This window comes from Parus major, chromosome 1A, assembly GCF_001522545.3.
Source record: "Parus major isolate Abel chromosome 1A, Parus_major1.1, whole genome shotgun sequence".
NCBI classification, from domain to species: Eukaryota; Metazoa; Chordata; class Aves; order Passeriformes; family Paridae; genus Parus; species Parus major.
The window spans coordinates 38,041,375-38,054,791 of record NC_031773.1 but is presented as its reverse complement, the minus strand read 5'-3'; the positions used below and the strand labels follow the sequence as shown (position 1 = coordinate 38,054,791).

The window sequence follows — 13,417 nt, the reverse complement described above, 5'->3', positions numbered from 1 at the left end:
GTAAAGTTGCCAACTCATTGTATTTCATTTTGGCTTTTAACAACTGCCTGCTTGTAAATTTTCTCTTAATCATCCTGTCCCAAGGCAGCACTAACAGCCAAAGGGACTGAAGCCAGAAACATGATTGTAATTTTTCACATCTAATCTGAGATTTTTGTTAAAAAGTTGTTGTACACCAGCTCCCATGGCAGTTAGAGAAGTTGAAATCAGGCCTCTTGGAGACAGGTCTACACCCCTCACTAGTTTTAAATAAACTATGTAAAGAGGAACAAAAGCCTCAAAGTACTGCATAAAAACTCTATTTGCATTTGTTAGAAAGGGTGAATAGTTTTAAATGTTTGCTTCCTGAATATGTATTGAATCTTTAGATTTAGTCAGTTTTAAAGTCAACTGAACATGCTGTGTTATAGTTTTGCTAACTAATTTTCATCTACTGAAGTCTAATCCATTCTTGGGATATAGTGAATCTGTTAGCAAAATCTCATTTCAGTCAGTACCAAATAAAAATGAACTGTGTAAAAAAAAGTAATATTTATTAGACTAAGAACTATCACTGGAAAAAATATGAAAACGTTAGGATATATACAACTGTTTTAGGGATCTCCTGTATTTGTCACAGATCTGAAAACAATGAAAGCATGTCATGTTTCTTTGTTTTGAAAGTTTAAAAGACTGGTTTTGTTTTGCATAATTTTCCAGCTACATCTCTTGGTCTAATTGAGTATGCTACCTTACCCTACAAACATTGCTAATAGCCTCGAACATCCATGGGTCAGCAGCTGGAACGGCATTGCTGCAGCGTAGCTGGAACATGGAAAGAAATATACTTGGAGTGTTGACTGATTAGCTAGGCTATAAACTCATTTATTGTGAGGTGCCTAATGAACTTCTGTAAATTAGGGAAATCACAGGGTCTCTTAGCAGTCAGGAGAGAGTCACACACAGCACTGGAGGTCACTTCAGGTCTGATTTGCCTTTGGTTTTACTGCAGCTACATTGCAGGCTTAGGTTACATGAGCTACACAAGCTAACAATGAGCCAGGGCACTCAAACCGGCTCTCAATGTGTCTTCAGATACATTTAGTATTAACCATTAATAATCAATATTTATCAATAATTAAAATACTAATAATAATAATTGAGATCATAATCCTCTTCTGAACAGATTAGGTTATTTATGAAACTGGTGCAAACACAGAAGATTTTTCTGCTTATGAGTATATATATTGTTTATGACTTTTTGCAAAACTGAAACAAAGGCATGATGATATAAAAGATTTCTAATATATGAGCCTGAAGGCAATGCTACAAGTTATTTTTCTATGAATTTATTGCACTCAGTTACTATAAACAGATTAGTTATCTTTCATAGAGTGAATTTAAAATATCTGCAAATGTTTTATTCTTTATCCTTTGTAAAAGATGTTTGTGAAAGTTTTACTTTTATACCTAATGTGGTCTTAAAATATTTTCATTTGCTGTATATTCCATAAAATTTCAGGCAGACTGTGGAATAGCCATGTGGCATTTAAAGCTTGACACCTATTTTAATGGGTTAAGTTTTCCTATAGTTAGGTTTAAATGTTTACTACACAGTATGTCTCTTGCAAGGGTGCAGCACACATGCCTGCAAGTGGAGTGGCAGGGCATACAGTAGAGCATATGGCAGATTATATAATCTTTAAAGACTAATAGAAATTACGTTACTGCACATATTTTGATTTTTCTTCTAGGTAAGGGAACGACTGAGGGTTTCTTTAGAAAGAGTCTCTGCACTGGAAGAAGAACTAGCTGCTGCTAACCAGGAGGTAACATAAAACACTTTCTCCCCTTTTGAGATTAAATTTCTCTAATACTCTCTCCCATGTGTTCCCTGTCACTTTCTTCAAAGCTGTTAGAAAAAACCTCAAAGAAGCAAACAAACAAAACTAAAGGAAAAATTACATTCTGAGTAAGCTTCTCAGTGAGGCTTGTTTAAGGTGGTGCTAAGATTAACACAACCTTCTGTTTACCAATTTATTCCCTCCTTCTCTTCCCTTGTGAGCAAGCCAAAATCCAAGAGCTAGTGACAGATTCCCAGATTTCTTATTAGACTTGAAAAATGAGTGAACCAACAAATGTCAGATGTCAGATACTGTAACAGTTCAATAACCTGAATTTCCATTTTACTATAAAGTTAAGTAAAATGCACACACATGTATATATACTCATTATACAAATGTTCATTGATGAAGGAAGGATTATGGTGAAATATAGATTTGTGTCTTCTCTTTTAACTGTATCATGGTGTACTGTGGTGCCATGTAACTATTGTGAACTTGGACAAGAGGTATTTTTTCCTGTTTACAGACTGTTGTCTTTTGTTTGAAAGAGTGAACAGCAAAACATATTTGTATTGAACAGCTGTACACTACACACATAGAAAAAGAAAGTTTGCATCTTAGGTGATTTTGAGAGCAGATAATATAAAAAATGGAGTCTGCTGGTGACTACCATTCCCCTCATGTTCTGAACCCACCTGATGTGCTTTTAGCACTGTTAAAAATATGCCGGATAAGTAAGTTGGATTAAAAGTATTTTGGATTATGACCATTTTCTGGTGTCATTTTATTCAGGGTTAAGACAGAAACTGAAAGAAGACACAGACAACCTCAAATTCTACCAAACTTTTTTTGAAAAGTGGAATACCCATAATTCAGAATAATGTGTGATAATGTAAAGTAGCAATTCCTAATGTTTTTTTTTAACTAATTTAAACTGGAAAACATACTTTCTTAAAGTTACTTCTTAAAAGCAGGACCTTCAATTAAGATATTAGTACTTCTTTTTTTATAAGTATGATAAATTATAAATCTATTAAAGGCTATTTTGATTCATGCCTTTGCTCTCTGAAGCAACTGCACTTTATCTGTTAAAAAATAAGACTCTTCCTTCAGAAGGATTCAGAAAAGTTGTGTTCAAATAATATAGTTACACTATGTTGTGTATTCTGTTATTTGCACTAGCATTTCTTAAATAGCAAGCAGTCCTTTTGGTCAGTCAAGCCAACTGAGATGCATTGCACTCCTCCAATCCTTCCTGCTCATCATCCAATTAAATCCAAGTTCACTTCACTGGACATAGGACCAGGTCTTTAGAGAATTGCCTTGCTATTTAGAATTTTAAATATTTAGTTAAACTTTTTTGACAGGAAGGAATAAAAGCATGCACAATGAAATTAAATTGAAATAGGACTTCCGTAGATTTTTCTTGCCCCAAATCCTTAGAAATGTTGAACAATGTTGAAAGTCAATTAAATAATAATGAAAAAAGAGTGAAATGGGAAGAGAAGTGGAAGAGAACAAGTGAATTATTTTTAAACAGTTATGCATTTGAACAAGAGTTCAATTTTCACACAATTAGTTATTTAAGACAAAATTAATTAGAGCGCTGCAGTATTTAAGTCTAGTTGTATGATAAATTCCACTGTGAATACCCAGGCAATAAAACACTAAACACTAAAAATTTATTGTACTATATATAAAAACAAATGGGCTAAGTTTCTAGGGGAATTGAATATATGGTTTTCAGTAATTTCTGTAGTCCTGTCTTGATGTCTGTTCTCCTGGGAGAATTAGTATTTTCATTCATATCCATTTTCTCATACTTGTTCTAAGAGTGCACTATATTCAGGCTATATCTCAACATAAAATGATGACAGTAAGCTGGTTCCCTGATTAAAAAAATTATGTTTAGGTATATGACAAGTATCAGATAAAAAGTAGCAGAAGTGTATATGCCTGAAAGCTTGTGGCTGTGGCTCTGAGACAGCAGAAGTGAGAAATTGCAGGCACTCGTGAATATTTACTGGAATTATTCTTATATTTTAAAAAAAATAAAAACAAAACAGGGAGAGAACAACTGTTCTCCATCATTTTCCATCATTAGGTGGTACCTAAGCTCTCATTTAACAGTCTTTTTGGCATATTACCTGCTATAATTTCTAATGTTCCCTGCCTCTCTGTTACCACTGTCTGCCCAGGAGCAGCCAGGGAGACAGGGGAGATAGACAGGTTTATCAAAAAAGAACCTAAAAATGAGCTCTTTCCCTTTGCTGAGATGGCAGTTACAGCTTTATTTCTTGGGATCCTACGGAGTGAGGTAGCAGGAAGGAAAGAGGAAGAGGTATTTATAAGCACTCCTTTTTGAAGACAGGGGGAAAGGGGTGGAGGGAATTCACACAGCCAATAAGGGGAACTGAGGAGAAAAAGGTAAGAGAAAGAAACTTACAATTCTACATTTTCGGGGGTACATTCTTTGGGTCACAATTTTTCCTAACTGCATTGCAACAATTACCTACATAACAAAGGGAGTGAAATCATCTGTGACTGGCAAACCTGATTTCAGCTCTAGCTGCTAACAGTCTTGCAAAGCACTTAATACTGGATAGGAAACAGTAATAAACCTTGAACTCTAAACTCCAGAGCAATTGGGGTGGACATTTTGACCTGCTGGGGAAGCTCAGCTTGTGTAACTAATATTTACATGTAGTTACACAAGGGTAATAGAGGAGGGTTTTCAACTTATGAGCTTATATTTTATTAAAGCTTATATTTTATTAAAGAGAGGATTAAAAATTCTTTAAATATATGTTTTCCTAGGGGAAAAGGTTATTTGACTATATATTTTATTTTGTTGCAGCTGATTAGTGGCTGTGGAAGGGGCCATTGTACGTAGCAACAAACTAAATTGCTTTTAGTGAGTTTTTGTGCAGACAGTTTTGGGCAAGATGACTGCAGTAATAAAATTCCATGTTCATCCTCATTTTTTTTTTTTTTTCATTTCTGTTTACACTCAAAGCCATTACTAGTTCATGACTAGGAGATGTCTGTTGTAGACAAGATGAATAGAAGATACTGTTAGCAATTTTTTTGAGAAATTTACCTCCTGTTTTTAATTAAAATTACTGTAAAACATTTGCTTACCCCTTAGGTGCTTTTAAAATTATGCTGGTTCTCATCATCTTCAGTGTAACCTATGGTCTCTCCAAATAGTTTTATTCCTGAGGGTTATAATTTGCAGTTAGCAATTAGACAAGCTGCAAGTGGGACATCAGTAAAAAAGCTCAGTGGTATAATAGTGTTCTGTGAATATTTTTCAAGGGAAATGTGATGTTTTTCAGTGAGTGTATGAATACTTGCAAAGTTGAACAGTGATCTGCTAACTAGCTTCCTTTTTACACACTAATTTGAGAAAAATGGGTCTCATTGGCAAAAGAAGTGAATTTATCTTCATAGTTTTGTCATTCATGATCTTAATGGGAATTAACTTTCATGTTGAAAACACTGACAAAATAACTACTTTTGTTCTACAGCTTTAGAAATACCCTTATTACCATTACAAATGTGAATCTTTGTTAAAAGTATGCTAAACTATACACATGCAAACAACACACCAAGTTTAGTTATTAGTGCCATATATTCCCAGGACCCCAAGTGCTAGCATCTTCCACAGCTCAGGAGTATATAGATTATAGACCATGACCCATAGTGACACTTTTACATCCATTTCTGCAGCAATGTGCAGTGTTAAGTGAAAACTCTTGCAATTTCAAGTAACAGATCTCCCTCTTTCCCAGAGCCTTCAACAAACAGTTTTAAAAAACACAAACCAAACAACTGTTAAAGCTTTTTTCCAAGGCTTGTTTTGTAAAATCAGGTTTTATACATAGTTAATACAATACAGGAATTAATATTTTTTTAATGGCTGTGCTTAATGTGCACATAATTTTTTTTCCTGATCACTTTAAACAATTATCCATCCCTTGCAACATCTTTCTGTATTAATAAGAATCATATGATAAGTGGCATTCCAAAACCCTATTTTGTTTCCACTTAATATGCTGCCTTTTCCATCTTTCCTCATTAGTAGAAACTGTGGCATGAAAAATATATCTTTACTTACATTTATTGCCACAAAGATACTCTTTAGGAACCCAGAAAACATTGGGGCTGCATAATATTAAATTACAGAAACTACTGATTTGACTCTATATATCACTGTACTACCATATGCTTTTCCTCAGCATTTGTTCCAGTTGCCAGTGCTATTTCCAAATGCCAAATAACATTCTATTGCCTCTGTCAACTGACACATAAATTATATTTTGAAACACTCAGGCTTCATTTTAAAGCTTCATTGTTACAATTGCTTCTTCAAAAGTTTTCTTGACTCTGAGGCTAAATCTAGCTCCTGGGGCACTCAGAGATCTTGCAGGAGTTTTGGATCATAGCCCACTGCTTCATATAACTGCATACAATCTCCTGTTTAGGCAGTGGGTTTCTTCGTGATAATGGGTTAGTTCATTTATTAGGGTACCCTAATGCTAATTTTATAGCATTTATGAAAGCATTCATTAATTATTTACATCACTGAAAAGACAGGTTGGTTTGAATTTTCTAATTCTTTATGCTCCATACCAGAGACAGCAGAAAATGTAACCACTTATTCAGGAGAGAACTTCAAAATACCGTGTTAACTGCCAAAATTCTGCTGCTTAGAGCAAATCAAGAACACAGAAAAAATTGCAGTAAAATTGCTACGGTTTTGGCTCTGACCATGAGGGATGCTGCAGACATGACTATGGTGTCATTGCTGCTAATGAAATATTCTGTAGTAGTTAATGTATATATGTATTTCAAAGTGAATTCTTAGCTAAATGAGGCATGTCCTTTTTAACCATGGTTGCATATGAAAACATATTTCTGTGCCTAGCTTTTTCATTTCCAGTTAGCCTAAGGCATTTTTTTACAGGGGTTTCCTGGTGGCCTTAGACTTCCTGTGTAAATACAATTCAAAGTGATTTTTGGAGTAAAAGTGTTGTAAAAGGAAGAGTTTCCTGGGAAAAATAGACGCGCATTTCTTGAACTTGTATTTTATACAAAATTTCATGAATCCAAATTTCAGAAATTATGGATATCAAAACTGTGGATGAAATTGGGTGGAATTGAGGGACTTTTTTTTTTTCTGAAGGCCAAGCAGATGATTTATATCTGTTTCTGGTGACTTGAGGCATACATATTTTCACAAAGAATCTGAAACACCCTTCCTCTATAGTATCTCATTTCACCATATTTTCTCAGAATGGTGTAACTTCAAATTACTGCTTTCTGAACTCTCTCCTACATATTAAATTTTTTTAAAATTTCTTTATAAGCTATAGGTTTGCAGAGGTCTGACTCTGAAGAGATATTCTTTGTGGTCTGAACTTTAAATGCCTATGTAAATGTAGCAAAATATATATTTTCTGCTAAGTTGCACATAATTAGAAATATCTTGATTTGAAATGTAATTTTAAATGCTATATATAATTGCTTTTTAATCTGACTTTAAGCTTAACCATCTAATTAAACATTACCTCTGCAGATAGTTATTGTTGCCCTTAAATTTTAAATGCGGCAATGATGCAAAATGAGGATTTTTTTTTGGTGATTATTTTTTATATTACATGCTTTACAGCATTAATTTATTTCTCTACACATTTGAATTAGTATGTGCATCATGGCAGTTGAAGAGGTTGAAAATTAATACAGCACCACTACAGCCTTCATTGCCTAATCTTTTTACAAAGTGGAAAAGAACTAAGCACAAGAAATAGTCATTTAAGTTGCCACAACTATTTCATTTTATGTCCTCAATTAATTCTAATCTTAGTTCTCAGAGGGAAAAAATAAAACACTAAAATCCTTTGTGAATATTGAGTGTAGCAGGATTGATTTTGCTTTGACATCACTTTTTTTTTCACTAATTTTGTGTTTCACTAAAATACAGAGCAGAATAGCTCTGGAATTCAATACATTTCCAGAGAGCAACTGAAGAACAATAATTTCTATTGACATATTTGAAGTGAACGTCACTACTGCGTTTGCAAGAGTGGTTTCTTAGTACAGCTTCCATAAACTTCTACCACAGAGAAAAATCTTCAGCTCATGGCTACTAAAAGAACATATCTTTTCTACCATGACAGCAGATAATGATTTTGCAGATATTAGTATTTTTATACAAAAATCTTAGTGACTTAACCCTGTTTATGTGTTTACCACAGTGCAGTGTATGCAATGCAGAAATTGTATGTTAAATACATTCACCAGTTTTGGTCTTCTTCACTGAAATTTGCAGAGCAGAAATGTGTTGTTGCCCAAACGTCTTGGGATGTTTTCAAAAGATATTCTGAAATGCTGTGTTCTCTTTCCCCTCCATTTAGTGTGTGGCCATTTAAAAAATTCTAGAGTACCAGTGTCAAGTTCTCATTTTTCATTGTGTTTTTTGTCTAATTCAAATGCCTCCTATGTGTTCTTTAGAAGACACCAATTTGTAAGAAAAGATCTGTTGTCTGTGCTCACATGTCCATGGAGCACTTAAGGAAATATGTAGCTGAAATCACACAAAGACAGTGTGATTAATAGTTTTAATAACATTATTGATATTTAAATTTAAAAAATTATTTTAATAATCAATTAATAAAATAAAATGTTTGATATTGAATGTTTTGCTAGCTTGTGTATATTTATTTCTATATATTTTTATATTCTTTTGAATATTATGTCATAAAGACAATTGATATTTCTGATTATGTTTTCTAAATATTCTAAGATTCCAAATATTAATGTATTCAGCTGCTTCAGAGTTTTACTGCTGTTAAGGAAGGATTCAGACCCTTGCACTGAGATAAAAAATTCTGGCTACAAAGGATCACCACTGCAATTTGAGGTTTTTTTCTCAGAACTTTGTGTCATGGCTAATTAGTTCTTCTACATTTTATTTAGTTGTAAAATTCTTTATGGGATTTTTTTATATCAATATTTCTGACTAGGGTAAATCCCAGTGTCACAGATTTATCATTGAAGAGTAGAGTTTTGTTCAGTTTGATTTATTTTAAAAATGCCCTGAGATTGATTGCAGCCTCTCAGTTTTTTGCTATGACACATCCCTGTGTGACAATAAGAGCCTTTTTACTCTTAAACTATTGTAAGCTGTTATTTGCATTAAAGGAAAATAAAAATTTAAGTTTAGTAAAACAACGCTTAGGGGAGCATGGCAAAGGATAGTAAAGCAATATCAAACTGTTACTTGCTACTTCCTCATTCTTTACACTTCTCCCAAAACCTGCTGTGCAGCTATGAAGCAATTGTTTAAATATACATTAAAAGAGCAGGTGAGATCGATGCTTGAAATATTTTTTGCAAATCTCTTCAAATCTACTTCATTTTTATGTCTGACAGAAATATTTGATTTAATGAAACCTTGGTCCCCCAAGATTAAAAGCTTGGGTGATTTAATGGCTTATTTTACTGAATAAATGATGACTGGAGATTAAAAAGTCACAGTTTCCTTTAGACCTTGTAGCACAAACTTTCCATAAAATTAGCATCTTCATCAAAATGAACATAAACGTATTCCAGTATATTTTTTCGTATGTGTCTCTGTTTTAAAAGCATTTGTTTTATAGATTGCTCATTGTGAAAACAAATTAAGTGCCACTACTGTAATGTAAAAATAAGAAGTCTAACTACAAATTCTATTAAGAATACTCACACTGTTCTTCTGTTTAAATGTTATATTCTCATTTTTTTAATACTTGTAGCCTAAGTCTTCAGACTTTTGCTTTTGGGGAGATTGTATTTTTCTATACACTAAAAGCTGTGGCCAAATCTTAACTGCAATTTAGATTGCTGCAGAAATATAAATATCTAGTAATTTATTTAGTAGCAATAATTCAAATTCAGTCTTGACTTCCATACTGAAGTGCTTTTATTGCACATTTTTACTACAATTATGACTGCATTACAATCCTCCCAACAGAGCTCCAGTAAAGGAGCAGGATGCCATTTTGTGGGAAAAAAAATAAATACTGCAGCATGATTCCTAATCTGTAGCACTTAACAGTACAAATTTGTCTCATGGTGTCCCCTGATTGTTGAGTGGACAGCATTCCTGTAAAGCCCAGGTAGCACAGTGACCTGTGCAGTAGATGTGGTGAACAAGTTATTCTTTTTACTACCACCAGAGCTCAGGCTTATTTGATACTCTTTGAATATTCTTGCTCCTAAAAGCATGGGATTAGTTCAACTGGGATTACTGGTTAGTTGTTTCTACAGCAGAAAAGGTAGGATGTGATCCAGTAGTTAATGGGTTTATAAGTATCAATGGATAGACTTGGCTAAATTGCATAACTTGATTTTCGACAGCTGATGGCTTTAGTGGCATCTATTCAGGTGCACATTCTGTCACACAACTGCTGTTCTGGGACCCTGCACAAATCCTGGTAAACTGTATGAGCCCTATCACACTCTCTGGGTTGTAGCTAGCTCCATGCTTGGGAGTTAAATTCTGGGTACATGTCCCCCCATCCCAGCTGCATGCCTGGTTTCCTAATGGAAAGGATGCTGGGGCTGCAGACAGGAAGGAAGGACAGTGCTCTATATGAAGTCCTGCAGCTAAATAACTGTAGGACACAGTGTTCATCATCAAATAACACAACCACTCTGCAATAAATCAGCATGTATGGACAGTTTTCTGGATCTCACCAGTTTGAGTTATTTTGGGAGTCTGTAAAGTGTTTTATATTAATCAGTAAAGAGGGGTCACTGAGTTTGCCTGACATTTCTGCACAAAAGCAAACAAATATATCAATATATGACAGAGCTCTGTGAAGCTGAAGAAGATGCTCAGAGATTGATAAATAGATCTCCTGTGCTTTATTCCAGGGAATTACAAAATAGGAAAGCTCTGAGTTTCCAGCAACAATTTTGTGGATTTCTAATTTACCACACGTTCCTCACCCGAAGCAGAAAAAAGGGAGAAAGAGGAAATGGCACAGCAGCCAAAGAAATACAAGCTGAGAGAACACAGGGATCATATGAGCCAGATGTGTGGTTGAGCATATTTCACAATTGCTTGCCAACACACCTGAAAACTCCAGGAGATTAATGAAATTGGAAAGTTACTTGAATATGGTTGGTTTAGGATTGCTCATAGTCAACATGAATTTAGACACCAGGATAACTTTGGTTTGGATTTAATGGGTTTAATGCAATCTGTTTAGGGAGCTTAGTAAATCAATGGAATGCAACCCTCACCAGACCTGATTTCATAAAGTCTCGTTAACAAACGCCTTATTTTAAACATATGGAATTCCTAGAGGGAGGAGCACAGCACATGGGTAAAGGTGTGCTTAGCTGGCATGCATTGCAGAGGTCACTATTATGTGTATAAAGTACATCTGTGAAAATTTTAATGTCTAATGTTTAATTTTAACAGTATTCACAGGGTGCCTTTCATGAGGCATCAGAAAGAATATATCATTTATCTTTGGTCTATTATTTTGGGAATCATAAACTTAGAAATGGATGGCATTTATCTGGCACTGGAGGTATGAATTCAGGTTTCAGAAAATAGCTGCTTAACTTTCTCTCTGTGTCTGTTTTGGGGTTATTTGACATTTGTCAAATGAGACCTTCAAGCAGAGGAAGACAGTTTCATTGCAAGAATTAGACTTGCAGTAAAGGACTTCAGGACAAAATTATTCTTTACCATTAACTCTAATTTTTCAGATCCATCTAGATGAAAACACACAACACATACCTATTATCCTTTGTTTTTAATCTGTTGGAATAATTTACTGTTTTAAAATTTCCTCAATATGTTTCTTTGGAATGATTATTCAATTTTCTGTTAAGTTTTTAAATATTAAATGATTTTTAAGATAATATACTAACTCTCAAACCGGATTTTAAATAGTATAACAAGATCATAGTATCTTTTATGCTTATTAATCTCCATAATAATTTTAATTGTATTGCATGGCCTTGCATGCTGAATTTGTATAAAAATATTTAAATTGATGACATGGGTCAATAAATAAAATCAACTTTAAGCTTCATTAGGTTCATATTTATGAATCAATATTTCTGTTAACATATGAACCAGAAAATGGGTCATTTGTGTTTTCCTGTTGGATTATCTCAAGCCTACAGAGCACATGCAGCTCTAAGAGTATTCTGCAAATTCATAATTCTGTTAACTAGAAAGAGTTACAAATAAAAAGCCATCAAATGCCTATAATAGAAATATAGAAATATTTTTAGTTGGAATTCAAAAGTGTAAAAAATATTTTGGGTTTGATTAGGAAACATCAACATTAGTAAATAATAAAGAATCTTCATTGATACTAATGGGGACCATCAGTGTATGGGTGAAATTATTGTAAGAGGAGCTGTAGAGGATTTGACTTGGTTCAATCTATAGAAAATGGATCTGCTTGCTTAACTTGGCACCTGGAGAGTGTGGTTTGGACAGCTTTAATCATGTAGATTAAATGACCTATGAAAAGAAGGGGAAAAAAAGAAACCGTATGTATCGTTCCACTACATTAGAAAAGGCTGTCATATTAGATGACATTCCATTCTGCAATAGTCCTAGGATAAAAACATAATTTTAGAAGTTCCACCTGCTTTGTTATTAAGAAAATAGATAAAATTTGTGTCAGTGAAGCCCTTATACTTGATCTTCACTGGAGAAACCTGGGGAAAAAAATTACTACCAGTAAGAAAAGTATTGAGATCTTGACTAAAATTAAATGGGTTCATTTTATTTAATTCTTGAAGTACAGACTGTTAACTCACTCTGCTGAGATTCAGTTTCAACAGAGTGGGAATGAAGCTTAAACTGGGATGACTTCAGTTTGTACATGCAGATCATGGCTTTGATATTGTTTAATTGTAGTTCTAGGATAAGGTTCATTTCCTTTCTGGATATTTTTAATATCCTATCTATCTGTTGTATATTTTCATGTTTTCTACAATCAGTAGCAGAGATGGTGATTTTAATACAGATACACTGTATAGTAAAATGTGATAAAACTAAATATACATGCAGAATAGTGGTTTTCATAACAGACATGTCCAGTCAAAATAAATCTAAACAATCTCAAATCTCTAGGTGACATTATACACACAAAGAATACAAAATTTCATTTGGGGAAGACTGTTTTTACTCATAGGGAAATATACTGGTGTAACTAAAAGAGCAAAACAGATCTGCAGTGCAAATAACTAAACACTCTTTTTCAAACTGAGCAGTATTTTTCAAATTAAATTATATATGTTATACAGGGTTACTTTTCAATAAAATGCTTTATGTACTAAGAACAACTACATAAAGCCCTAGAGGCACAAATATCTGTGTACATATTAACACAAATATTAAATATATACATGCACACTATGTATGCATGTTTAAATAATTTGTACATTATTGAAAAGTATGTACATTATAATGTCTCTGCCAAATTCATCCTCAGCACTGACAGTCTGGAAATCAGACCCTATCAATGAACTCCAGAAATTTTGAACACTAGTTTTCTAACAAACTAGTGTTT

At 33.7% G+C, this 13,417-nt stretch overlaps 1 protein-coding gene across 13 annotated transcripts in view; it reads left to right on the top strand.

Moving 5' to 3' along the window:
• PPFIA2 (PTPRF interacting protein alpha 2) overlaps positions 1-13,417 on the top strand; it is a 283,735-nt gene that overhangs the window by 188,714 nt on the left and 81,604 nt on the right. For 11 of the 13 annotated variants that reach the window (XM_015628390.3, XM_015628392.3, XM_015628391.3 and 8 more), the window contains one exon: positions 1,734-1,808. The exons of the other annotated variants lie outside the window; for them this stretch is intronic. In XM_015628390.3, the coding sequence (XP_015483876.1) occupies positions 1,734-1,808 (75 nt within the window). The remainder of the gene's footprint in view (positions 1-1,733; positions 1,809-13,417) is intronic. 13 annotated transcript variants of the gene reach the window in all.